This window comes from Balaenoptera physalus (assembly GCF_965194825.1).
Source record: "Balaenoptera physalus genome assembly, chromosome: 10".
NCBI lineage: Eukaryota > Metazoa > Chordata > Mammalia > Artiodactyla > Balaenopteridae > Balaenoptera > Balaenoptera physalus.
This window is the reverse complement of record NC_138889.1, coordinates 106,526,893-106,550,051: the sequence shown is the minus strand read 5'-3', so window position 1 is coordinate 106,550,051 and position 23,159 is coordinate 106,526,893. Positions and strand designations below refer to the sequence as shown.

Sequence of the window (23,159 nt, the reverse complement as noted above, 5' to 3'; positions counted from 1 at the left end):
TGGTCTTGGTGAGGAGGGTGGACTGGGGGTCTTTGAAAGGTTCTGAAGCTGAGCCAGGCTGCCCCTGGGGTCAGGAGGCTCTAGACAGCAGTACGAGAATGGGAGCTACCTCCCCAGCCCCCCTGTCCCAAGCTGAAGCATGTCCTACAGCAACTGCAGGTTGTTCTGGGAGTAGAGGCCTGAGCACGCCAACTCCTACCTGCAAAGCACAATATCTGAGGACTTGGCAATGGCCTTGGCCCCCTCCCTCAAAGTTCCTTGACCCCATGCCCATCTTTCCCTTTGAGACCCCACTCCCCCTGGCCTACTCCTCATCTGGGGTACCTCCTCCTCCCACCCTGTTACTTCTCAGCTGCAGCTCTGCCACCTGTTGGGCCCCCCCAGCCCTGTCCCCCGTTGGGTCCCCCGCACTGCCCCTCCTTCCATCCTCAGCCCCCTCCCTCCCTTCCTCCTCTGGAGGCTGTAATATCCGTTTCACGATTTGGGGGCTGAGTTGCTATAACAACAGACGGCGATTGTGCTGTGAAGAGCAGCTCGCTCCCTGCGCTGCCTCCATCCCTGCAGCCTGGTCGGCTCCCCTCCCTGCCACCCCCCAGCCCCAGCCTGGCCTCTTCCCAGTGTGTGTGTTTGCAAATGTGTGCCCAGGTCTGCTCCCCCTGGGGATTGTGACGTGTGACTGCCTTTTCATGGTTGCCTGTGTGAATTTGGCAGACGAGCTTCACATTGTGTGCGTGTGTGCATGTGTGTGCACAGGCACGCATACTGTATTTGCTGCATTTCTCCTCCACCGTGTGTCCTCACTGGACCGCGCATGGGAGAAGGGCCACGTTGGGTGGGTGCCTGTTGGGGGGGTGTCTTGAAGTGGTGGGTCCCACCTACATCCGGTACTCCGAAGCCTGGACCTGGGTGGGGGGAGACATCACTGTAGCTGGGGGAGGGGCAGGGAGGTGCAGCAGCTGCCAGGTGACCTTTCCTGCCCTTGATGGGCAAAGGTGGCCCAGGGAGCTGGGGGTGGGGACCAGAGACAAGTGCTCACTCTTGAATCTCTCCCTGCCCCTGCCCTCCGCCCACCCCTTCCCACACCCATCTATAAGGGTCTGAGAGAAAGTCTCTGTGAGTCACTGTGCCTGTCTGTGTACCCATCTATGCCCTGTTGCCTGGCTGGACACGTCTCTGTGTGTGTGTGCGTGTGTGTGTGTGTTGTGTGTGTGTGTGTGTGTGTAGCCTGCAGGGAGAGGAGCAGTGGGGGATGGGTAGGGCAGTGGGCTCTGGGGTCAGAGAGGCAATTTCACATTCACAGGCCCTGACTCAGCAGTTCCCATTCTCTGGCTCCTCTAGTGGCCTTGGTGGGGCCATCCTGAGGGTCTCTCCGTCAGAGTAGGCCCCCCAAGTCTAGAACCTGGCTCAGGGATCTCTCTTCCCAACCTCTAGGGTCCTACAGCCTGGGTCCCCCTCTCGTCCCCTCACAGGCCGGGAGGGAGCTCTCTGGTGGGGGGGGTGTCCCCACCCATCTACTCAGTAATTGACCACTCTGTGCAAAGTGCCTCGGGGGGCAGGATGACCTCGTCCTCTGTGTACACCTGTTCGCCCTGAGGCATGCATCTGCCTCAGGCACCTGTGTGCACAAGTTTGTGTATGTTCTTGAGCAAGTATATGCTTCTTGTGGGTGTTGTACCATGGGGGGGGGCATTTCTGCAGGTGTCCCTGTGTGTCCCCTTGGGAACGCCTGTGTGCACATGGCTGTGAGTACACCCACGAGTGCGCATGCATGCATTAGTGGTCGAATGCTAGTGTTCTTGCATGTTGCCTCTGGCTAAGGAAGCGCCAACTACCACTGGCTGTGCAGATCACGGACCCTGCAACAGAAATCAGGGTCCTGGAGTGAGCTGGCAGAATGGTCTTTCACACAAACACACACACACACACACACACACACACTGCCTCCCTCATTCAGAAGCCCAGTGTCCAACTTTGTGATACACACGCTAGGTGCCAGGTCCACCTTGGGTTGGATGAGTGAGTGAAGGTGGTCCCTTTCTTTCCAAACTCATACCGATGCATAGTGATGCAGACTCCCTCACAGGGAAGACATTCACCCCAGCACCACATTCACTCCGAAAATTCTGGTTGAAGGGAGCTGCTGCCAGCTTCCCTTCTGTGGTCCGGGCAGTGTACATCCACGCCCCTGCCCCTCAACCTACTCCTATCCCAGTCCAAAGTTCCAGGCAGGACTGGAAATCAGGCTTCAAACTCTGGGATTCCCATAAGGCAGGGCTGGGAAACCCCAAGCCCCGAGGTCTACCCCGCCCCCATCTCTGCCTTTCCCTCCCCCACCGCGCCTCTGTCCTTTTCCCAGGAAAGACCCCTCCTCAGTTCTAGGGGCGGCCAGGGGGCCCTTGGGCAGTGGGAGGCGGAAGCCAGGCAAGGGCTGGAAAGGGCCTCCAGCAGCCCACGTCCCTAGGCTCCGGGCAGCCCGGGCCCGCTCCAGGGCGTTGCCAGCAGAGGGCGCTGCGGCCCGGGCCCCGCACAGGTCCTGCTCCTTCGGGGCCCCAAGTCTGGGCCCACAGCCTCCCCTTCGGCTCGCCCCAGCCCTGGGCGCTGCCACCTGGGCCCGCGGGCCGGGGGATGCGGGATCCCAGTGCGAGAAGCTAGGGCGCCTGGGTTTCCGGAAAAGTCACCGGGGTTGGGTTGGGGGTCTGCCTGGTTGGGGGCCCAGGCGCCAGGGTTAAGGACCTCGAGAAGCGGGGAAGAACTCGGATGCCGGGAGGCTGGGACGCCGGGGTCCCTCGCGGGGGGTGGGCCTGTGGAGCAGCGGGACTGGCGGCTTCTGCGCCTTCGCATTGGCTGCGCAGCTCGTCCGTTAGCGCAGCGTGATCCAATGCTCGCGTCTGGGGGGCGGAAACTGGTGCTGATGCTGCCGTCAGTCGGTGTTGCAGGGATGCGGCGGCGGGAGCAGCCGCCCTGACTCGCGGAGCATCCTTCTCCGAGCGGCACCGCGGCGGGGCGGGCGGACCGGCAGGCGGGCGGGGACGCGGCGGGGAGCGAAGAGAGGCGCGAGGCGGCAGACACCACTGGCCCTGGTTCTGCCACCCGCCGGAGACGGGGCGGCCCTGGGGTTCTGATACCCACCCTCCTGCTGCTGGCGCCCCCAGAACCAGGTACGGGGGGGGGGTGCTGCGGCGGAGACGGACGGTGGGGGGGCGAGAGCCGATCGGGGGAGGGGAACGATTGGAGGGGCGGAGGAGGCAAGAAGGGCGGATTGGGGGGCGGGGGCGCTGCCGCGCTGAGAGGGCTGGCTGGGTGACAGCGAGGCGGGTAAACGGCTTGGGGGGTTGGGGGTCGGAGGCTCCCTGTGGAAGGGGCACTGGCCCTGAGCGGGGGTGAATGGAGGGGGGTGGGAGGGATGGTCGTTGAGGGGAAGGAATGGGGCGAGAAGGAGGGGCATCCGGAAGGCTTGTGAGGGAGGCTCTGAAGGGGGTCCCCAGCCTATGCTAGCCCCGAGGGCTGGAAGCAGTGCTCGTCCAGAGGGGATGAGGAGCTGATGTGCTCTGAAGGGTCTGCAGGGGAGAAACCAGCGAGGAACTGGCCTTCCTCGGAAAAGGAGAGGGGGCTGGAGAGGGGAAAGGAGAGAAGTGGAAAGGCAGGGAGCAGGGCCAGGCCAAGGGCTCCATACTGGGGGGCACCACGGAGGACCAGGCTTTACTGGGGGATGGGAGCCAAGGGGAGAGGAGGTTATTGGGAGGGAGCAGAGGGGAAGGAGCCAAGGTGCTAGAGGCAGAGATGGGCATGTGCTGGTGGAGAGCCGGGAAAGATGGGGGGCCCGAGGGAGAGGAGCAGAAGCTTGCGGGGGAAGGTTGGAGGTGATGAGAGAGGGAGACTGGGAAATCAGTAGGAGGGGGCTGTGCTGGGGTGGGAACGCGCTGGGGGCGGTGACAGGGTTATGGTCAGAGAGTGCTGCAGGGAGAGGAAGCTGCAGGGCCCTGGGCTCGCTCCCCTGCCCCCAAAGAGGAGGGGAGCATTCCGCATGTCCCAGCCTCCTCCCCAGCTGAAGGAGCCATCTGCCCTGGGTCCTCTGGGCTGGGGTATGAGCCCTTGAAGCCTTGATGGGTCCTTGGAGGAAAAAATTGGCTGTGGGCGGCTGTTGTCTTCTTTACTCTCAGCCCCCACCTGAGTCCTGGGTGAAGGCATTCGGTGCCTCATTGAACCAGCAAGGGCTGGGAGGGGGCTCTTTCTTGGTGCCTGGAGGTGAAGGGGGAAGCTGTCCAGACCTGGAGTGATGAAATCAATCTTAGGGTGTGGGTCTTGGGTCTCCAGTCCTCTTGGCTGCCTTGGGGCTTCCATACACTTCTGGTTTTTTATGTGTTGGGGGTGGGGTCAGGTGGGCGAGGACCTCCCATTCATTCCTGCCCCTCCCTCTCGTCTACCTTCCCAGTGTCTGGGTATTCCTTTTGGGGCAGGGTAGACTTCAGGGCTTTGCATTCTCTATCTTTCGCCAGAAAAGTAGACAGAGAGAAGGAAGACAGAGGAAGAAAGAGAGGAGGGAGGTCGGCTGATCTGTTAACCGTAAAGCCTTCTGTTTTGTGGGTGCTTTGGCCACTCAGGTCCCTAACTCCTTCTGCCTCCAGGGATGCTGGCATCTGAGGCTCGGCTGGATCTTTCTAGGGACAGGGGCAGGCTCGGGGCTTCCTTCATTCCTGCTACAGGAGGTGTTCTCAGATCCGTCCTGTCCTCATACCCACAGGGTGGGCGGGACTGACCGACAGGCAGAGGCCGGCCATCAGAGGATGGCTGGGCAGTTCTCTCCAGGAGCCGGGGCCTCTGCTGGCTTCTCAGCCTGGGCTGAATCCACACTATGGGTTCCTGAGAGGAGGGGGCTGGGTTCCAGAGGGACTGTTGGGGACCTCTTTCCCCTCCCAGGTCCTCAGTCTCTATCCAGGTCCAGCTGCTCCCTCCCGCCCGCCCTTGCCAGTGACACAGACAACCTGACACTGATACATATGCTCGGTGGCACCCACCCAGACACACACCTACACAGGCACACACACCTGCGTACACAATACACCTCCCGGCTGCACACCGCCTACACTCCCCGCCCAGAGAGACAGCCACCTTACTGCCTGCCTCAGAGACCTCCCCCAGGCGCCCTGCTCTCCTGTACGTGACACGCTCATGGCCCCTACCTGCCCCCAGAGCCCCAACACTGCACTGTCAGCCCTCACCCTCAGGTGGACACAGCCCCCCATGCAACCATTCACCTCCCCGGATTCACACAGCCATCTCAGGCACATCTGTATTCTCGCAACATACCTTCACTCCCTGGGACACACCCTCTCCTCCTAGCCGCACCCCACCCCCATCATTAAGCACCACGTTCTCTTCTTGGTCCTAAGCTGTTTGCCCCAGGCTTTGGTGTGCACGACCACAGCCCCTCTGGGTCCGGCCCAGCACTCAGCCACACCTGCCATCCTCAGAACCTTCCCATTTCTAGGCGCTCCACCCCCCAGCACTAATCCTCACACTCACACCCTGCCTGGTGCCAGAGCCATGCTGTCCATTTATTCCCAGCCCTCATGGGGATACCCCGACCCACAGTGCGAGCCCACGCCACCCACCCTGCTCCTCCATCTGCTGGGGCGCTCCCGGCCTGGCCCCGTCCACACCGGCAGGGCTATGGCTCTCAGAGACTCATTCAACAAATAATCTGGCATCTGCATGACACCTTGCCGGTCCTTGATCCTTACAAAGCTGTCTCTGCTGCCGCCACGGTGGAGTGGGGTGAGAGTGAGGCCGCCTGGGCTCAGCTCTGCCCCTCTGTGAGCCTCAGTTTCCTCATCTGTAAAATGGGGGTTCCCATACCTACCTCATGGGGTTCTTTTGAGGAGTAGGCCAGATGATTATGCTGACAATAATAATAGTAACACCTGTATTTACAGGCATACTTTGTTTTATTGTGCTTCACAGATATTGTGTTTTTTTGCAAATTGAAGGTTTGTGGTAACACTGCGCTGTCAGATGATGGTTAGCGTAATTTAGCAATAAAGTAATTTAAAATTAAGGTATGTACATTGCTTTTTAGACACGATGCTATTGCACACATGACTACAGTATAATAGACTACGGTATAGTGTAACTGGGAAACAAAAAATTCGTGTGACTTCCTTTATTGCAATATTCGCATTATTGTGGTGGTCTGGAATTGAACCTGCGGTATCTCCAAGGTCTGCCTGTACTCTGTACCTACTGTGAGCCTGGCTCTGTGCTAAGCACTCTGTGAACTTTGTCATGTATTTGTCATGACCCCGGTAAACGGCAGCTATTTCCAGCGTCATCACGACACGCGTGCACACACCTGTCACGGGTACCTTTAGGAAAATTCCCAGGCACCTCCTGCTTACTCACAAGTCTACCCCTGGAAACCATCTATCCCCTCTGCATCGCTGGGGTGTACCCACCTGTGGCATCATCCCTCAGCTGTGCATAGCACAGGGTGGGCACAGGGGTGAGCTCACTCCTTTCACTGACTACCCCCAAGCTCCTAGGCACCTGTGCTCCGGCCCCCACTCTGCCGAGTCATTCATTTGCACCTCGGTCCCCAGCCCACCCGTCTCCTCAGCCCCCCACACCTGGCAACAGCCTTGTCATGCACATCTTGAGCTGCCGCTCTTGTGCTCAGCCCCCCTCACGAACACCTGCTCAGGGGGACCCTCGCACACACCTGCCCACTCCCAGCCGTGCTGCTGTGGGACCTCCACTAGTCTCCAGACCCATTCATCCCTTTCCCACCTTCCTAGGTAGGAGGAGGTGCTCAGCAGAGTGGAGGAAGGCTCAGCGGGCAAAATCTGAGTCCCAGCTCTGCCACTGACAAGCTGTGTGACCTTGGGGACTCTGCACCCAGTCAGCTCCCTAGCACCCTCTACCCACAGGTGGACTCTGCAGCCTTGAGCCAGCGGTGATGGGAGCTGGAGGGGGTCGGGGTGGGAGTGACTCAGCTGCTCTCAGGATCTCAACTCTTTCTTCCCCCACAGAATCCTGTCCCATAGAAATGGGCACTCAGAGGCAACTTCTCCGAGTGTCAGTTTCCCCATCTGCAAAAGGGGTTAGTTATAAGGCCTGCATTACTTACTTCTCTCATCTGGCCTTGGTGAGAATCAAAGGAAACAAGAGACACATAGAGTTCTGCAAACTGTAAAATGATGAGATGAGGAGTTTTAAAAGTGATTATTAATACAATACATACTTTTCCACTTTAGTCTCTGCTAGGCACTCTTTCAAATGCTTTACATATATTAACTCTTAATTTTGACAGCACTACTAATATCTCTATTTTACATGTAAGGAAACTGAGGCCCAGAGAAGCCAAGCAACTTGTCCGAGGTCACACAGCTAGAAAGGGGTAGAGCTGGAATGAACCCAGGCCCCTGAGTCAGTGCCTCTAATCACTGCAGTATCTCACTTTTGCTTTTGCCCCCTGCTGAAATGTGGCTGGACTTGGACTTGCCCAAGGTCTTCCCTTGTCACTTCTAGGTCATCAGGGCTGGAAGGAGGGAGCAGGAAGAGGGGGTGGGACCTATTCACAGCCCACCAATCCTGCCTGAGGTTTTAGGGAGGAAACAGGACCCTCCAAAAAACACCTTCTGCAACTGAAAGGGCCCTCAGAGCTCAAGCACTTCGATGCCCCCTCCCCTATGATTCAAGAGCCCCCTCCTGAGCACCTCTGAGCAGTAGTCATCCTTTCTCAGCTCACACACCTCCACAGACGGGGAACTCAACCCCCCCTCCCACCCCCCCTCCCCCCCGGAGGCAGCCTACTCCACTGTTGGCTGTTTTGGATTGCCAGCAAGTTTCTCTTCAGCTCGAGCCAAAATCTCCCTCCCCATAACACGTACTCTCCCACCTGTCCACGGGCTGCCTTCTGGGGCCACCAGAATGTGTGTAAACCCAGCTCTTCCTCCCTGATGTCTGGGGGAGGCCCCTGCTGTCACACTCCCAGCTGGCGAGGGAGGGAGCTGGCGTGAGGAGAGCCAGAGGGAGGCTGGTGTTCCCATGGCTGGAAGTGTGTGTGTGTGTGTGTGGGTGTGTGTGTGTGTGTGTGTGTGTGGTGTAGATGTGGCCAGAGAAGGGGCTGAGTGGATGCTGGGAGAAGACCCCTGACCAGGGGCTCTGCTGGAATGGGTACAGATGATCTCACCCCGGAATTCACATCCATTCACTGAGTCTGTGCTGGTGATATGGGGGCTAGGCCTTTGGTCAGGCTAGAAGGCCCAGGAGTGGAATAGTGGGTACAGGGGAAGCATCTAGAATGGGAGGCCAGCGACCTTGATTTTAGTCTTGCTCTTCTCTATGGCCCTGGGTCAGTCACTGCCCCTCTCTGGGACTCCGTTTCCCCCTCAGAGAAGACGAGAAGGGTAAATTCCATGAGCTCTGAGGTCTGTGTCTTTCAGCCCCCGGGGCGGACTCAGAGTCTGGATTGTCTGAAGAGGGCAGTGGCCCCCGTGAAGGTTGGGTCGGGGAAGGGTGAGCTCTGTGGCCCATGCACAGTGCAGGGTAGAAGGAAGGCCATAGGTGCTGGAGCCAGCCGGACCCTCACCTGCACTTGGGCAAATGAATCCATCATTTGAAGCTCAGAGTCCCTGTTTGTAAGCCCGGGGTGACAAAACTACCTCCTAGAACTGGAGGATATGTAAGACAGTGCATGTGGTGGTCCAGCCTGCCACCCGATGCACAGTGGGAAGCCCCAACGTTGCAGCCCAGATGCCACACTGGCACTGGCCTGGCCATGGGAAGATGGGAAGGAGGCTGTCAGCCTAGGAGGACCCAGAAAGAATCTGTGGGACAGGATTCTGTGGGGGAAGAGAGTGGGCTGAGGTCCTGAGCGCAGCTGAGTCACCCCACCCCCACCCTCTCTAACTCCCATCACCGCTGGCTCAAGGCTGCTGAGTCCACCTGTGGGTAGGGGGTGCTAGGGAGCTAACTGGGTGCAGAATCCCCAGTTACAGGGAAGAGGTCTGTTCCCCAGAGGAGCAGTGGCCCTGGGCCAGCAGTGGCTGGCAGTGTGCACTGCACTGACATCAGTCAGCAGGCAGGATATCCCGAGGCTGCTCTGGCAATGTCCCCGCACTGGCAGTAGGCACTGGAGAAGAATCAATCTTGGGGAGCAGCACCTGGACACTGTGGGTGCAGGGGGGCTCCCACTGTACTGCATGAGCCCCGGGGAGGAGCCATGTGCAACTCCAGGGACACTGTTTACTTGATGTAATTGTGCAAGGCCATGGCCCTGGCCCACGGGGAGGAGACCTGAGGCCAGAGAGCTGCGTACCAGGAGTTGAGGAAGGATGGAGCATCCTAGGTTAGCAGGAAGCCCCTGCGTCCTGGGAGGAAGGGCGGGTTGAAGGCTGGCTCAGCAGAAGCTTGGTCCTGGGGAGGCAGGGAGTCCGAAGGGAGGGGACAGGAATGGCGAAGAGCAGCAGGTTTCCTGGGAACTGTAGGGTGGCGTGGGGTGGAAAGGACCCAGGAGTCCGCTTAGCTCATGCCCCTCTTGGGGCTATCTCTGCCTCACAAGCCTGAAGCTGCCTCATTGCTCCCTGGGTCCCTGGAGAGAGGACGCAGGGAGGGCCGGGGCTACCTCCTGGCCAGCTCTGCAGCCCCTGTGCCCCTGGCGCTGAGCTAGGCAGGCCTGTGCTGCAGAGCTGCGGGCTGTGGGGAGAATGAGTAATGAGCTTTGAGGGGGGGCAGGCCCAGACCCTGCCCCGGCCCCTCCCGGAGGCACCGCAGAAGCCCAGCCTCTACCCCGGCAGGTGCTCGCAGGCACGTGCCTGCGCACAGCACCCCCTCCCTTGCCACACTCTTCCTCCACATCTGGGCACACAAAGACCGATAGAGTCATCCCCTCCTGGACTCTTACCTACTTTGCCACTGCCGCTCCCATCCCCCAGCCAGGTAACATTCCTTCCGGCTTTTAGGACCTAGGCATCTGCCTCCCAGCCTCTGGAGGCCGCCTCACCATCCTTCACTCTTTCTGTCCTCTGCCAACTTCCTGAATGAGGGAGAACCTGACCCCGGGCTTTGCCAGTAGGAACCCCTGTGCCTCCCTCTAGAGGGTGGGGGCTGTGACTATGACAGACGGACTGGGATGGGGGTGGGGCCGGGGAACTAATCCCCTCCCTTTCCTGAGCTGAGGAGTGAGCGGACAGCAGCACGAAATCCTATTCCCTCTGCCAGCAGAAATCGATAGCTAATTAATTCCCTCCCCAAAATAGTGTCTGGAGGAGGGGGTGGGGGCCTTGCTCAGAGGCAAGGCCAGACTGAGACTGAGACCCTGGGTCGGGGAGGGAGGGAGGATGCAATTCTCCGGCCTCCGGAGCCGTGCCTCTGCTGGGGGTCTCTGGCTGCTCCTTCTGGGAAGAGGGGGAGTTTGGCCTTTCCCTCCCCCAAGCCTGAGGGACCCTCTCCCCTGCCCTGGGCTGGGGTGAGGGTGCATGCGTGTGGGGGTAAGGGCGTCAATCAGGCTGGGAGCAGGTGCTGCATTTAATTTGATTGGCTAATTAGCCCGCGCATGTTAATTATCTCTATTACCCAGTGAGGAGAGGCAGTGGCAAAGCTATATATAACTGCGATAGTGTTTGGAGAGAGAAGGGGCTGCTTGCCTGGAACACCTCCCTCCCTGGGGCAGCCCTTGGAGGGGCGCTGGGGCAGGACACTTGAGACCCTCTTGGAGCCTGTAGGACTGGGGGGGCAGCAGTCAGAAGGAGCAAGATGGAAGGACCTGAGAGCTGGGTTTGGAGGGTCTCTTGGAGATGGCTCCCCAAACTCTCTCTGTTGCCAGCCTCCTGAGGCCTTCTCTGCCCCATCTTCTTTCTGCATACATATCACTCCAACCATCCTGCCCTCCCGTGACTCTCTGCTCACACCCCTCACTCTGGCCTTTTAGGGGGTCCCTGGGTTTCTCTCTCCCCCTTCATACCCCAGCTTCCTCCCATGTAGGGAGGAACCACACCCATCCAACCTTCTCTCTCTCCAAGTCACCCCTCTTCTCTTCTTTTGGTTCACACCTCTCTGAACCACAGCTGTGGCTGCCCTGCCCTTTGTCTCTTTCGTGGAGACGCTGGAGTCAGACCTACATGGATCTAAGTCCCAGTTGCCCGCTGACTGGCTGTGTGACCTTGGGCAAGTCCCTAGACTTCTCTATGTGGGCTTCCCCAGTGGTTAATGGGAATAAGGGGACATCCCAGACTGATTAAGTAAAATGACATTTGTAAAAATGCTCAGCGTCCAGGGCCTTGACAAATGCTGTTGGAATTTGGAATTTAATTTTCTCTATCTTCTCATTCCTTTTCTCCCCATCAGGCCACCGTTCTCCTCCATTACTCTTCCTCTTCATGCGATTTCTCTTCTTCCTCTCCGCGCTCCCCTTCAATCTTTCCCTGTCTCTTCCTAAACTATGGTCCTTCTCTGCTTCTCTCTCAGGCTTCTCCCCACCTCTTTCCCTTCCTCCCTCCCCAAAATAAAATCAATGCAATATTCAGGAGGGTTGTTGGATATAAATAATTACGACTCAGAGTTTAACGAGATGCAAATTCCCCTCCCTGGCGTGGGGTATAAATTGCTCTCTGACAGCCCGTTACAAGGGTAATCATTTCAGAAAGGCAATTTTATGCAAATGAGGCTGCCTGCCTCCTGGTGGCTCCCCCAGCCCTGTATGAGGAGGAGGCTGGAACTGAGGGGTGAAGAGAACCCAGGTATCGGCTCAGGTCTCAGGCTGAAGATTGGGAGCTGGAGGTTGAGGGTGACAGACATTTAGGTTCACAGGAAGGACCTGGGCTGGTGAACAGGGGGTTGGGGCCCAGGAAGGGGTGAGTGTGGTTTTGGGGGAAGTGGAGACACGGAATCAGATGCCTGTCTCTGCATGGATGGAGAGGGCTTGGGGTCTGGATGCCTGGGTCCTGGCTGGTTTCTCTCCCTTGCCCCCTTCCAGCCAGGTTACCCAGTGATACCATTGACAAATTGGCATTTAATTAATCCTAATGAATTATTTAGCAACTTCATTATCCAGCATCAGGAACTGATGAGAGAGAGCCGTGGCTGGTGGTGGGAGCCACGCACAGAGGTTGGGTGTCTCAAAGACAAAGGGGCTGTGGTCACCAGCTGAAGGAGTCTTTACGCCTCACCCACAGGAGCTGGCCCTGGTCCTGATGGGAGGCGGGGGTGAGGGCATCTGGGTTGGGCTCCTACTGGACTCAGAGGTGTTACCTCCCTACCTGTCTACATCTTAAACCAATAATGCCCCTAGCGAGTGTCATCTCCCGCCCCCCCCCCAGGGTTGGGCCCCCAGTACTCCCGTCATGGTGGTGTCTCTTTTTTTTTTTTAAATTTATTTATTTTATTTATTTATTTTTGGCTGTGTTGGGTCTTCGTTTCTGTGCGAGGGCTTTCTCTAGTTGCGGCGAGCGGAGGCCCCTCTTCATCGCGGTGCGCGGGCCTCTCACTATCGCGGCCTCTCTTGTTGCAGAGCACAGGCTCTACACGCGCAGGCTCAGTAGTTGTGGCTCACAGGCTTAGTTGCTCCGCGGCATGTGGGATCTTCCCAAACCAGGGCTCGAACCCGTGTCCTCTGCATTGGCAGGCAGATTCTTAACCACTGTGCCACCAGGGAAGCCCATGGTGGTGTCTCTTGTTTTGAGACCCTCTCCAGGTCAGGGCGTTTCCTCCAGTACTAAGGGGAAACAGTTGAGCTCTTGCTGGTGTGAGGGGGGAGCCAGACACCGACACCTCCCCTCCTCCGGGCCCCTCATTAACCCTTTCCTTTCCGTTTCCCCGCAGGCATCCCTCTCCCATCTTCCGTCGGAGCCCGCAGCGGGGGAGGGGCGCCTCCGCCTCCGCCTCCGTCCGTGGAAGCCGGCACCTGGGCCTCTGCTCGCCTCGCCCTGCGGCCGGGCCCATGGCACTGTGAGCCGGCGAGGGAGCCCCGCTCGGCGCGGGGGGCGCCCGGCCCCCTCCCCGCCCCATGCGCCGGCGGCTCTGAAGCCTGAGCGGGGCCGGGGGCCGGGCGGGGCCGGGGCCGCCGGAGGCATGGCGCCCGGGAACCCGTGGCGGCCGCCGTCGCTGCCGCTGCTGCTGCTGCTGACGCTGGCGGCGGGTGCGGGCGGCCTGGAGTTCGGCGGCGGCCCCGGGCAGTGGGCGCGCTACGCGCGCTGGGCCGGAGCGGCGAGCAGCGGCGAGCTCAGCTTCAGCGTGCGCACCAACGCTACTCGCGCGCTGCTGCTCTACCTGGACGACGGCGGCGACTGCGACTTCCTGGAGCTGCTGCTGGTGGAAGGGCGCCTGCGGTTGCGCTTCACGCTCTCGTGCGCCGAGCCCGCCACGCTGCAGCTGGACACGCTGGTGGCCGACGACCGCTGGCACATGGTGCTGCTGACCCGCGACGCGCGCCGCACGGCCCTGGCGGTGGACGGCGAGGCCCGCGCCGCCGAGGTGCGCTCGAAGCGGCGCGAGATGCAGGTGGCCAGCGACCTGTTCGTGGGAGGCATCCCACCCGACGTGCGACTCTCGGCGCTCACGCTCAGCACCGTCAAGTACGAGCCGCCCTTCAGCGGCCTCCTGGCCAACCTGAAGCTGGGCGAGCGGCCCCCCGCGCTGCTGGGCAGCCAGGGCCTGCGCGGCGCCGCAGCCGACCCGCTGTGCGCGCCAGCGCGCAACCCCTGTGCCAACGGCGGCCTCTGCACCATGCTGGCTCCCGGCGAGGTGGGCTGCGACTGCAGCCACACGGGCTTCGGCGGCAAGTTCTGCAGCGAAGGTGAGCCTGGGGGGAGCCGCCGCTGGGCGCCTGGGCGCGGAGTGAGGGGCGGGAGAGTTGTCTGGGCCTGTAGGGGCGCCTGCGGCCCGCAGGCTCAGGCACGGGGGCGAGTGAGAGTGTGTACCAGCACGCGAGTTGGGAGGGGCGTGTGAGGACGCCTGTCCCAAAGAGAGGGCGCGCACGGTCAGCCAGTGAACTGCAGGAGCTGCGGGGTGCTGAGGTTTGGCGTGGGCGTGGGCGGTCTGCGGGTCCCGTGTGGGCGTGGCCAGTGTGGGCGCGGCCTCGTGAGCCCATCCAGTGCCCCTCTCCCTGTCCCCTAGTGAAGGTCCTGTGGCGACCTGTGGGTAGGACTGTGTAGTCAGGTCCAACTAGCGAGAGGATGAGGGCCGGCCCTTGAGGGCGTGGGGAGCGGGTGGGTGACTGACTGTGAGGCGCCAGTGAGGGCTGGTGGATGTGATCTGTGTGGGCGGGGCCTATGTGACGCAGTGGGTGGGGCCTTGTGGGCGGGGACGGTGGGAGTCCTGTGAAGGAGTCCTGAAGACGGTGTGTGGGGCTTGTACCGCTGGGAGCTGTGTAGGGCTGTGAAGGAGAGGGTCCGCACGGGGTGGGGGCGGGGCCTGCGAGGGCCGTGGGTGGGGTCGGTGCGGGCGGGGCCTAGGAGGCGGGGGCGTGGTCGGCCCAGGAGGGCGGGGCCGCGGTCTGAGGGTAAGCGCGTGGGCGGGAAGTACTGTCTGAGAGGCCGGGACTGGACCAGAGGATGAGGGTCCCGGACGGAGGGCGGTGGGCGCGGCGAGAAGGGCAGGGCGGCGCGTGCGAGGGCAGATGAGGGCGAGTGGGGTTCGCCAGGGTGACTGTACGCGCCAGGAGGGCGGGAACCGAGTGTTTTGAGAGTGAAGGAAGCCCGAGGGACAGGGTGGCTGAGGCCTCTCAGGCTCGTGACTAGAGTTGCTGGTTTTGTTGACGGGCAAAAAAAATGGCTGGTCGTCTCTCCCGTGTGAGAAATTGGAAGTGGAGGCCTCTGTTTTAAACACTGGAGCCCTCGCGAGCGTGGGGTTTGGAAGGGTGACTGGAGGGCTGGAGAGGGGTCGTGAGGACTCTGGAATATGGAATTGGATGTGGAATTGGGACTTGAAAAGGAGGTTAAGGGAGGGAGAGGTTCCGCAGGCTCCCGGGCTGCAAGAGGCTGCAGTGGGCGAAGTGAGGGGACAAGGTCGAGGGTGGCGCCAGGCCTGGGGTGGGCTGTGGTTTTAGAGGGGGTGGGGGAAGGAGGGATTTCGAGGCCCCTGGTTTACTTTGGTCTGGCTGGGGAGTCGGGGAGAGGTTCCCCATCAGTTTGGGGACGGGGCACGTGCATCTCCTGGTCTGTGGCCGCCGTTTCCTAGCAGATGTGTGCAGACAGATGAGCGTTCCTCTCCCCCAGCACCTCTAGAAGCTGGAGTACTCAGCAGTTGCGTGTGTGTCTGCCCTCAAGAGGTAGGGTCTTTGAGGAGTGTGTGTGCCCACAGACCAGCACGGCCCTGGGACTGCTTTGGGGCTGGTGTCCTACTGGCTGGGGCCTGCCTACAGCCATGGGAGGAGCCACATCTGCAGGTGTGGCTCTGGGCTTGGGAAGTCTGTATTTTGATTATGTACCTGCAGTTGTGGTAGAGGAATATATAAGGAAGGTTTTGGATGGCTCTTGGGAGTTGTTTGTACAAGGTTGGGTGATGTATCTTCAGGAACTATGTGTATTAAGTTAATCTGACACCTTCTCACCGTTTCTCCAAGGAGTGCAGGTGCTCCCGAAACTGAAATTGTGTGTCTGTGCGTGTTTGCTTGCACGCAGTGGTGCGTGAGTCTGGCAGTGTGTATGTTATGTGTGAATGGTCTGTTTGAAAAGTAGTGTTTGCAAATAGAAGTCCCGTGCCTAGGAGAGTGAGTAGTACACAAGTGTAAGGGTGCGGGTGCTTGTGTAGGTATCCACGTGCGTGCGTTTTCATATGAGACCTCAGTAAGACACCTGGACTTCATGAGGAATCTTTCATGACCTTTAACTTGATTCTCTGGTCCTTATGATCCCTCTCCTCCAAGCCTTCCTAAGAAAATAGGATGAACCACCCTTCTAACTTTGTGGAAGGTAAATTTGAGCTACAGAGAGGCTGCTGGTCCATGGTCTCACTGTGGCAGAATTGGCCTGGGTGTATGAAAAATGCAGCCAGAGGCCCCCTGGTCAACCAGAGCCTTTGTAGTAATTCCCTGAAAGGATTCATCGGCCAGAGGCTCCCAGTAAGCCATACAAGATGTGCGCTTCTGAACGCGCATTGTGTGGTTGTGTGTCTGAGATGTGTTTGGGTCCCTGTGTGTGACAGGGATGGTTGTATTATGTGTATATGTGCTGGATGTCTATCAGTTGAATGTTTGTGGCAGCTGTGTTGGAGCTGTGAGAGGCAGTTGCGTATCTGACCCACTGTGTGTGTGTGTGTGTGTGTGTGTGTGTGTGTGTGTGTGAGACATCTGTGGAGGGAGTTGTACTTTGTCTATGATAAAAAGGGAGGGATATTCATCTCTGAGTTCCCTGCACCTAATGTAGTACCTGGCACTTTGTGAGTGTTTGATAAAGATCTGTGGAATGACTGAAGAGATATTAACAAGTATTTGATAGAATAAAGGCTTGGGGTAAGGCTGTATGTGTATATGAAACGATGTATGTGTGTATTTTCAGATATATGTTGTAGGTGGCCATGGTGGTTATAAACACTGATAAACACTGATTACATCAGGCGATGACAGGCACAGTGACAACTCTACTGATTGTCCTCCCCACCCATGACCTCATTCCCTCCCCTTATATTTGTTCCTTATTTCCTGGGCAGCTTTTGTAAAATCCTGTGCTCATTACACTTCTTCTAGTACATTCCCATCCAGCCAAGGAGGACAGGAATGAGCTTCCACCCTTGGGTGTTGGGGTTAGGGTTGGAAGATTTTTAAGAGGAACAGGTCTGGCTCCAGATGAGGGCCAGAGTCTTCAAGCTTCCCTGGAAGTTACATTTACTTCATTATTATCTGCTTTGAGTGGTTCACAACTTTTTCTGAGATTGAGGACATTTCTGAAAGTCAGTAATTCACAGTACCCCTTCCAAATAGTAGTTATTTTTATATCTGTTTATTGTGAAAACATATGACTCAAGGCTACTATGCATTCAGGAAAGCTTTTAGATGGCTTTGATGTTATATTTGCCATTGTGGTTAATCAAATATACATTAGGAAAAATAGTTTTAGCTTTATATGTAAGACATGCCAATCTGCCTTCAGATATTTGGTGTGCATATGGATTTGTGGATCCTTTGGACCACGCCCCCCCACCCCACCCCCACCCCCGCCCCCTGCCCTGCCGATGCCTTCCTGGGTCTGGGCCTACCCGATGACTGAGAACCTCCATGCTAGGAAATCTGTTTCTTTTCTCTGGGGCTCTGGCCACAGGTGATTGAAGACAGAGCTAAGCATGAGTCACTGAGTGTGTGTACTGCTGCTGACTGTCTGCCAAAGTGGGGATCAAGTAGACTGGGATTTTGCATTGGTTTACATGTGAACTCCACCTCGTGTCACTCATGTGTGGGGAGAAAGGGCTGAAAAGTGATCAAGGAAGAAGAGTGTGCACGTGTGTGTGGGATACCTCGAGTGGAGCGGGGATGTAGATGTATATGATGGAACGTCAGGTGCGTACCTCGCTTGGGGGAGAAATGAAACCAGTGGTAATGCCTGTGTTGGCAGGGAGATAGATGCATGGGTCTCGTATTTTGTAGGTTCGTTGGCAATTTAACTCAACAGATTGTTGTCAAGTCCTCCTTGGTGATAAGCCTTGTGTTGGGGGCTGAAGGTGAGTCAGACGTGAAGAAGACACTGTTCAGGGAGTTGCCTGCTTAATTGGGGAAGCAGATAAAAAAGCAGTCCAGGGTGTGGTTAAGAGCACAGATGCTGTAGTCTGGCTGTCTGGGCAGTGACGTTGGACTTAAGCTCTCTCTGCCCTGGTTTCCTTATCTGTAAAATGAGGACAGTAATAGTACCTACGTTGCAGAGTTGTTATGGAAATTAAATTGGCTAATTCATATAAAGTGCTTAGAATAGTGCCGGCACATAGAAAGTGCTCAATAAATAATAACAAAAGAACAGCATGGCGTATGCAGTAAGATGCAAAGAGATGCAGTGGGGCAGTGTAGCTTAGTGATTAAAGCATAGTCTTCTGAGGCTCAGATCTGGGTTCAAATCTGATTTCTCTACTCACTCGGCCTGTGAGTCAGATGAGTACTAACCTTCAGACTACTTTTTCCTGACCTGTAAAATGGGGATAAGCATGCTTATCTCACAGGTTTGTTTTGGGAATGAAATGAGTGTCTAGTACATAATTAGTGGTGTAAATGGTAGTTGTTATTATAAGCAGAGGGCTCTTGGGGTTTTGAAGAAGGGGTGAATTTACAAGTCGGGGGATTAATAATAAAAGGCATACTATTTAAGATTGGCCTTGAATGTTGATCAGTAAACCTGGTGTAGGGAGGTCACGCTAAGCAATGGAACTAGTGAGGACAAAGGCGTGGAAGAGAGAAATGTACATCATGTCCTTAGAGGGGCACCAAGGAGTACAGGGAAAACAGTGGAATCTATAGCAGGAGAAGCAGGATGAGGCCAGGTCCTGGAGTTTTTCTTTTTTGGGGGCGTGCCGTGAGGCTTGTGGGATCTTATTTCCTCAACCAGGGATCGAACCTGGGCCCCTGGCAGTGAAAGCACTGAGTTATAACCAGTGGACCACCAGGGAATTCCCCAGGTCTTGGAATTTTGACTTAAATCATTCACCTAACATTTATTGGATGCTGTGTATAGAGTATTGGTAAATGGAGCCACAAAAGAATTTTGAGCAGGCACGTGAATAAGAAGAACTGTGTTTTGGAAGCTGGGAGTGAAGGGTAGAATGGAATATGGAGGGCAGAGTCCTGCGGTGGAGGGGTCAGTGGGAGATGGTTCAGGAAAGGGACATTGGGGCCCTGACCCTCGGCTGTCTTGGCGACTGGCAAGGAAGGGTGGTGGCGGCAGTGGTGGCAGTAGCAGCAACAGTGGCTGAGAGCTGCTGCTGAGACTGAAGCTGTAGGACTCTGCCTTTCCCACGTGGAGGGGCAGAGGTGATGAGGTTTCAGGTTTGCTTGCTCGGAAGGATGGCGGTGGGAGTTGAGGGGAGGGAGAAGTTGGGACGGGGAGCAGGTTTGAGCCACAGATCACGCACCTGTCTTGGTGTTCCCGGACAGAGGCGTCCAGACAGTTGGAAGTGTGAGACCAGAGCTTTGAGTTGAAGGTGGGGCTGCAGGTAGAGACCTGGGAGCCACGTGTGTGGAGAGAGAGTATTTGAAGCTTTGGGATCAGATGAAGTGGCCAAGGAGAAGGTGAAGAGACTTCAGGGGGGCTCATTTGGGAGGAGGAGGGAGAGGAGTGGCCACAGACTCAGGGAAGGAGCAGTTAGAACAAAAAGTAAATCGGATCACACAGTCAAGGGAGGAGGGAGCGGGGCCTCACAGCGAGTGGGCATTTGCTGGGTGCCTTGAAGGCATGACCACCCCGTGAGATGTAAGAGCTGGGATCTGAACCGAGCTGACTCCGGGGCCCCCCACCTTCTCCACACTGCCTCCGAAAAGGAGAGTCAATCAGTCAGCTGTGTCCATGGATGACCTGCATTTGGCTTACTGGAGGTGCCTAGGGACAGTGTTTCATTAGAAACCAGCAACCACCCCAGATTCCTTGGGCCACAGCTTCTCCTTTCAGCCACTATGTGTTGAGGGTGTTCCCGTATTTGTCGTCCCAGCAGTGAGAGAGGGCAGTGGAAATCGATCAGGAAACTCGCAGGCTTCCGGAGCCCGCGGGGAGGAACTCACCCTGGAAAGTGGGGCATTATCCCATTAAAATACACAGCTCACTAGCATTTAGAACATTTCAGATGGAAATCTTTTAAAAATATGTTGCACACCTCTCTGCCTCCCTAAGCATATTTGGAATGTGATTTAACCTTTTCCGGATGACTCAGGATGTCGCTATTCCCCTCAGGTATTGCACCGGACTGTCACACAGTGGTTCCTTTGTTGAGGTTTGTCCCTGCCTGAAATGATGCCTGACTTTTGAGTTCTTATGTTAGCTTTTTCTAGTTTTTCCACCTCTGCCCTGAGGAGGAGTTGTCAGGTAACAATTCATATCCCTCTCTCTCTCTGTCTGTGAACTTGGACATCAGCATTCCCAGCATGTTAGAATTGTATGTCGCTAAGAGGGAGTGGATTCTGGGTTGGGTCTGAGAGGCTCTCCTATGAGAAAATAACAGTTTTTAATGCATAACTGTTACCATGTCGGTTTTGGCTGCTCAGAACTGTTTCTTTTCTTTGGTTCTGGTCTTCATCCCTGTCCTTGATGATGAATCTGCTGGAATCCCCAGTTCATGTTAGCCAAGACAATGCCATTTATGCCCTCTGGGGGAGGTACTCAAGACCTGTGTGTATGAAAGTTGAGTAAATGAAGTCACATATGTGGAATCACTCTGTCAGCTCTAACATCTAATACCTGTGGTCCTGACAGTTTCTGCTGTTGGAGACGGCTCTAGGCAGAATGGGATGGACAGCTCGAGAGAGAGCTGTGCAGAGAGCGACTGCTGTAAGATCCCAGAGATGAGACAGATGCTCCCAAGGAAAGCCTCCTGTGGCAGAATGGTTACGAGCATGGGCTGACGGGTTTAATCCCGGCTTTGCTACTTGCTAGCTGTGTGAACTTGGACAGTTTGCTGAACTGCATTGTTCTTCAATGTCCTACTCTGTAAAATGGGGGTCATGTGTTGTTGTAGGACTAAATGAGTTAATACATGGAAATCCTTTACAATGTGCCAGGCACTATTCTTAAGTGATCAATAAATGCTACTATGATTTTTAACCCTCGTGGTCAGAGAAGGCTTCAAGGAGGAGGTGGGACTTGGCTAGATCTTGAAGGATGACTGAGTGAGATTTGTGGAGGCAAAGGAAAGACCAGGGTTCCCCCGCCAGGAAAATGGTCTAAATGAGGAGTCCAGAGGGTGTGAGTCGAGTGTTTCAGACCAAGATGGTTGTGCTTTATGGGAAATAAAATCAGAACTGTAGATTAAAGCCAGCTTCTAGAAGTCCTGAACTTCAGGCCAAGAATGCAGCCCATCGAAACTTTTAAAGCCAGACAGATTTGGTTCAGATTTTGACTCTGTCCCTCACCACCAGTGTGACCTTGGGTAAGTTTCTTCCACTTTCTGAGCCTTGATTTCCCCATCTTTACAAGGGAGTAATAGTAGTATCTGTTGATGTGGTAGCAGGGAAACGAGGCACGGAAAGAGCCAGGCACATTTGAAGTGCTGGGTAAGTGAGAAGTGTTCACTTCTTATTTTTTATTCATTCAACAAACACAGGCATGCCTTTTTCTGAGCCAGGAACTGTGTAAGCAGCTGGATATAGAGAGATGAATGAGACGTTGTCCTTCCTCTTGGAGCTCTCACAGTCCAGCCAGGAAGCAGACGTGGAAACACAATCGCAATAGAGATGCGATAAGTGAAATAACAACCCGAGCTACATATCGAGAACTGGCACAAAAGAAGGATGGCTAGGAGGTCAGTTCAGAACACAGACCGATGTATACTGACTTGGTCTGAAAGCAGGAGTCGACTTTCTCAGGCAGCTGAGGGTGAGAGGAATGAGGATGGGGAAGGGTGTTTCAAGCCGAGGGAATAGTATGTGCAGAGACGTGGCATAGTAGGGAAAGGGGGAGAAATTGGGTGTGGCTGAAGCCCGGACTGTCGCAGGAAAGGAGGTTGGAGGGAGGCATGGTCAAACCCAAATGGACTTTCCTGAGAAGACTGGACTTGATCCTGTGGGCCCTGGGAAGCCTTGAAGAGTTCTAAGCAGGGTCGTGACTCAGTTGGACCACTTTGGTGGTGCTTGGACTGTGACTTCCGGGATAAAAAGACTGGCTGGAGGGGGAGGTCCTTTAAGAGGCTTATCAGTGTTCCGAGGAGAGGATCTGATGAGGGTCTGGCCTTGGGGCCGTGCTGATGGTGATGGAGGGATGAAAAGTGTTTCTAGGAGTCGAGTCGAGCTTTTAGAGTTTTACAGGTTGGAACTGATAGGACCTGGTGATTGGTGTGAAAAAGAAAAGAGCAAGGCTGATTTCTGGGTGTCTGACCTGATCCGGGAGTGCAGGCAGGAGGGACGGGCTTGCAGGGGCGAGGGTTTTGAGGTCCATCTTGGACATGAGGACATTCAGCCCATGAGACACTCAGGTCAAGCTTCTCTGAAGGCAGATCAGGAGCACAGAAGAGAGGTTTGTACCCAAGCTACTGAAAAGTTCTGACCGTGTGTGTGTGCTTGTGCATGTGTGTTGATCATGGCAGTACTTAGTCAGGTGTATCTGGTACATGTGCTCAAGAACGAGGCTGGGCGTGGGCCAGGGGACCAAACAGCAGGAGGCTAATGAAGGAAACCGGGGGTCAGGGGTGAGCATGGGGGCTCTGATGACCTAGGAGCGCAGTGGACAAAGGCAGAGGTGATTTTGTGCTCCTGGGCAAGTGTCCTTTTCTTTGCAAAGGAGGTAGGTAACACACCCAGCTTGTGGGGGTTGCTGGGAAGCTGATGTGGACAAGGCACATTGAGGGTCTGCACGGTGTCTGGCACGTGGCTAAGTCTGGGCCTCCCTGGAGCCTGGCAGAGTGTGGGGCACATGCTGGGTGTTCAAGAAGCGCTGGTGGAAAGCGGTGCCTTTGCTGAAGGCAGGGAAACGGAAGCTTTGTTGCAGCGGGTGGAGATGTCAAACGCGGCTTTAGTGGTGGTCTGGGTGTCAGGAGCTGAGTGATCGCAGAGCGCATGGCTGGGGGTGCAGGATTGGCCCCCAGGGAAGAGGCCACGGATGAAGATACAGGTTTGGGGGTCCCTTAGCCACGAAAGTGCACTCTCATGGAGGAGGGCGGGAGAAGAGAGAGGAGCGTGGAGGGCCTGGGGCTGAGCCTGGAGGGGCCCGTGATGGCAGGTGAGGGGCACAGGTGAATCAGCAGAAAGCGAAGGGCAGCCGAGAAAGAGAGGCCAGTGAGTCCCCAGGGGCCCCTCTGCGAAGCGAGGAGAGGGGAGACTCATGCAGGCAGCAGGCTGTACTTGGTCGTCTGACCTTCCTGAGCATAGCACGGCCCACATTTGTGGCAGGTGGGAATAGGGTTTGAAATCCCCGCCATGTCGGGTGATGTGCCTCCTTGTTTGTGCAGGAGCTGGAGACGTGAGTGTGCTGACCGACCAGGGCCCCAGCACACTGCGACAGAGATCCAGACACAGGGCTTCTCTCGAGAGTCCAGGGGTTTTCCCGAGG

At 56.5% G+C, this 23,159-nt stretch overlaps 1 protein-coding gene and 1 long non-coding RNA gene across 2 annotated transcripts in view; one reads left to right on the top strand and one right to left on the bottom strand.

Annotated features, from left to right (window-relative positions):
- The window catches only part of LOC309668086, a 217,791-nt gene that overhangs the window by 137,481 nt on the left and 57,151 nt on the right, over positions 1–23,159 (bottom strand). The window lies entirely within an intron of this gene.
- Positions 2,949–23,159, top strand: part of NRXN2 (neurexin 2) — a 109,784-nt gene continuing 89,573 nt past the window's right edge. The window contains exons 1-2 of the mRNA XM_082477314.1: positions 2,949–3,158; positions 12,817–13,789. Of these exons, the coding sequence (XP_082333440.1) occupies positions 13,066–13,789 (724 nt within the window). The 5' untranslated portion in view covers positions 2,949–3,158; positions 12,817–13,065. The remainder of the gene's footprint in view (positions 3,159–12,816; positions 13,790–23,159) is intronic.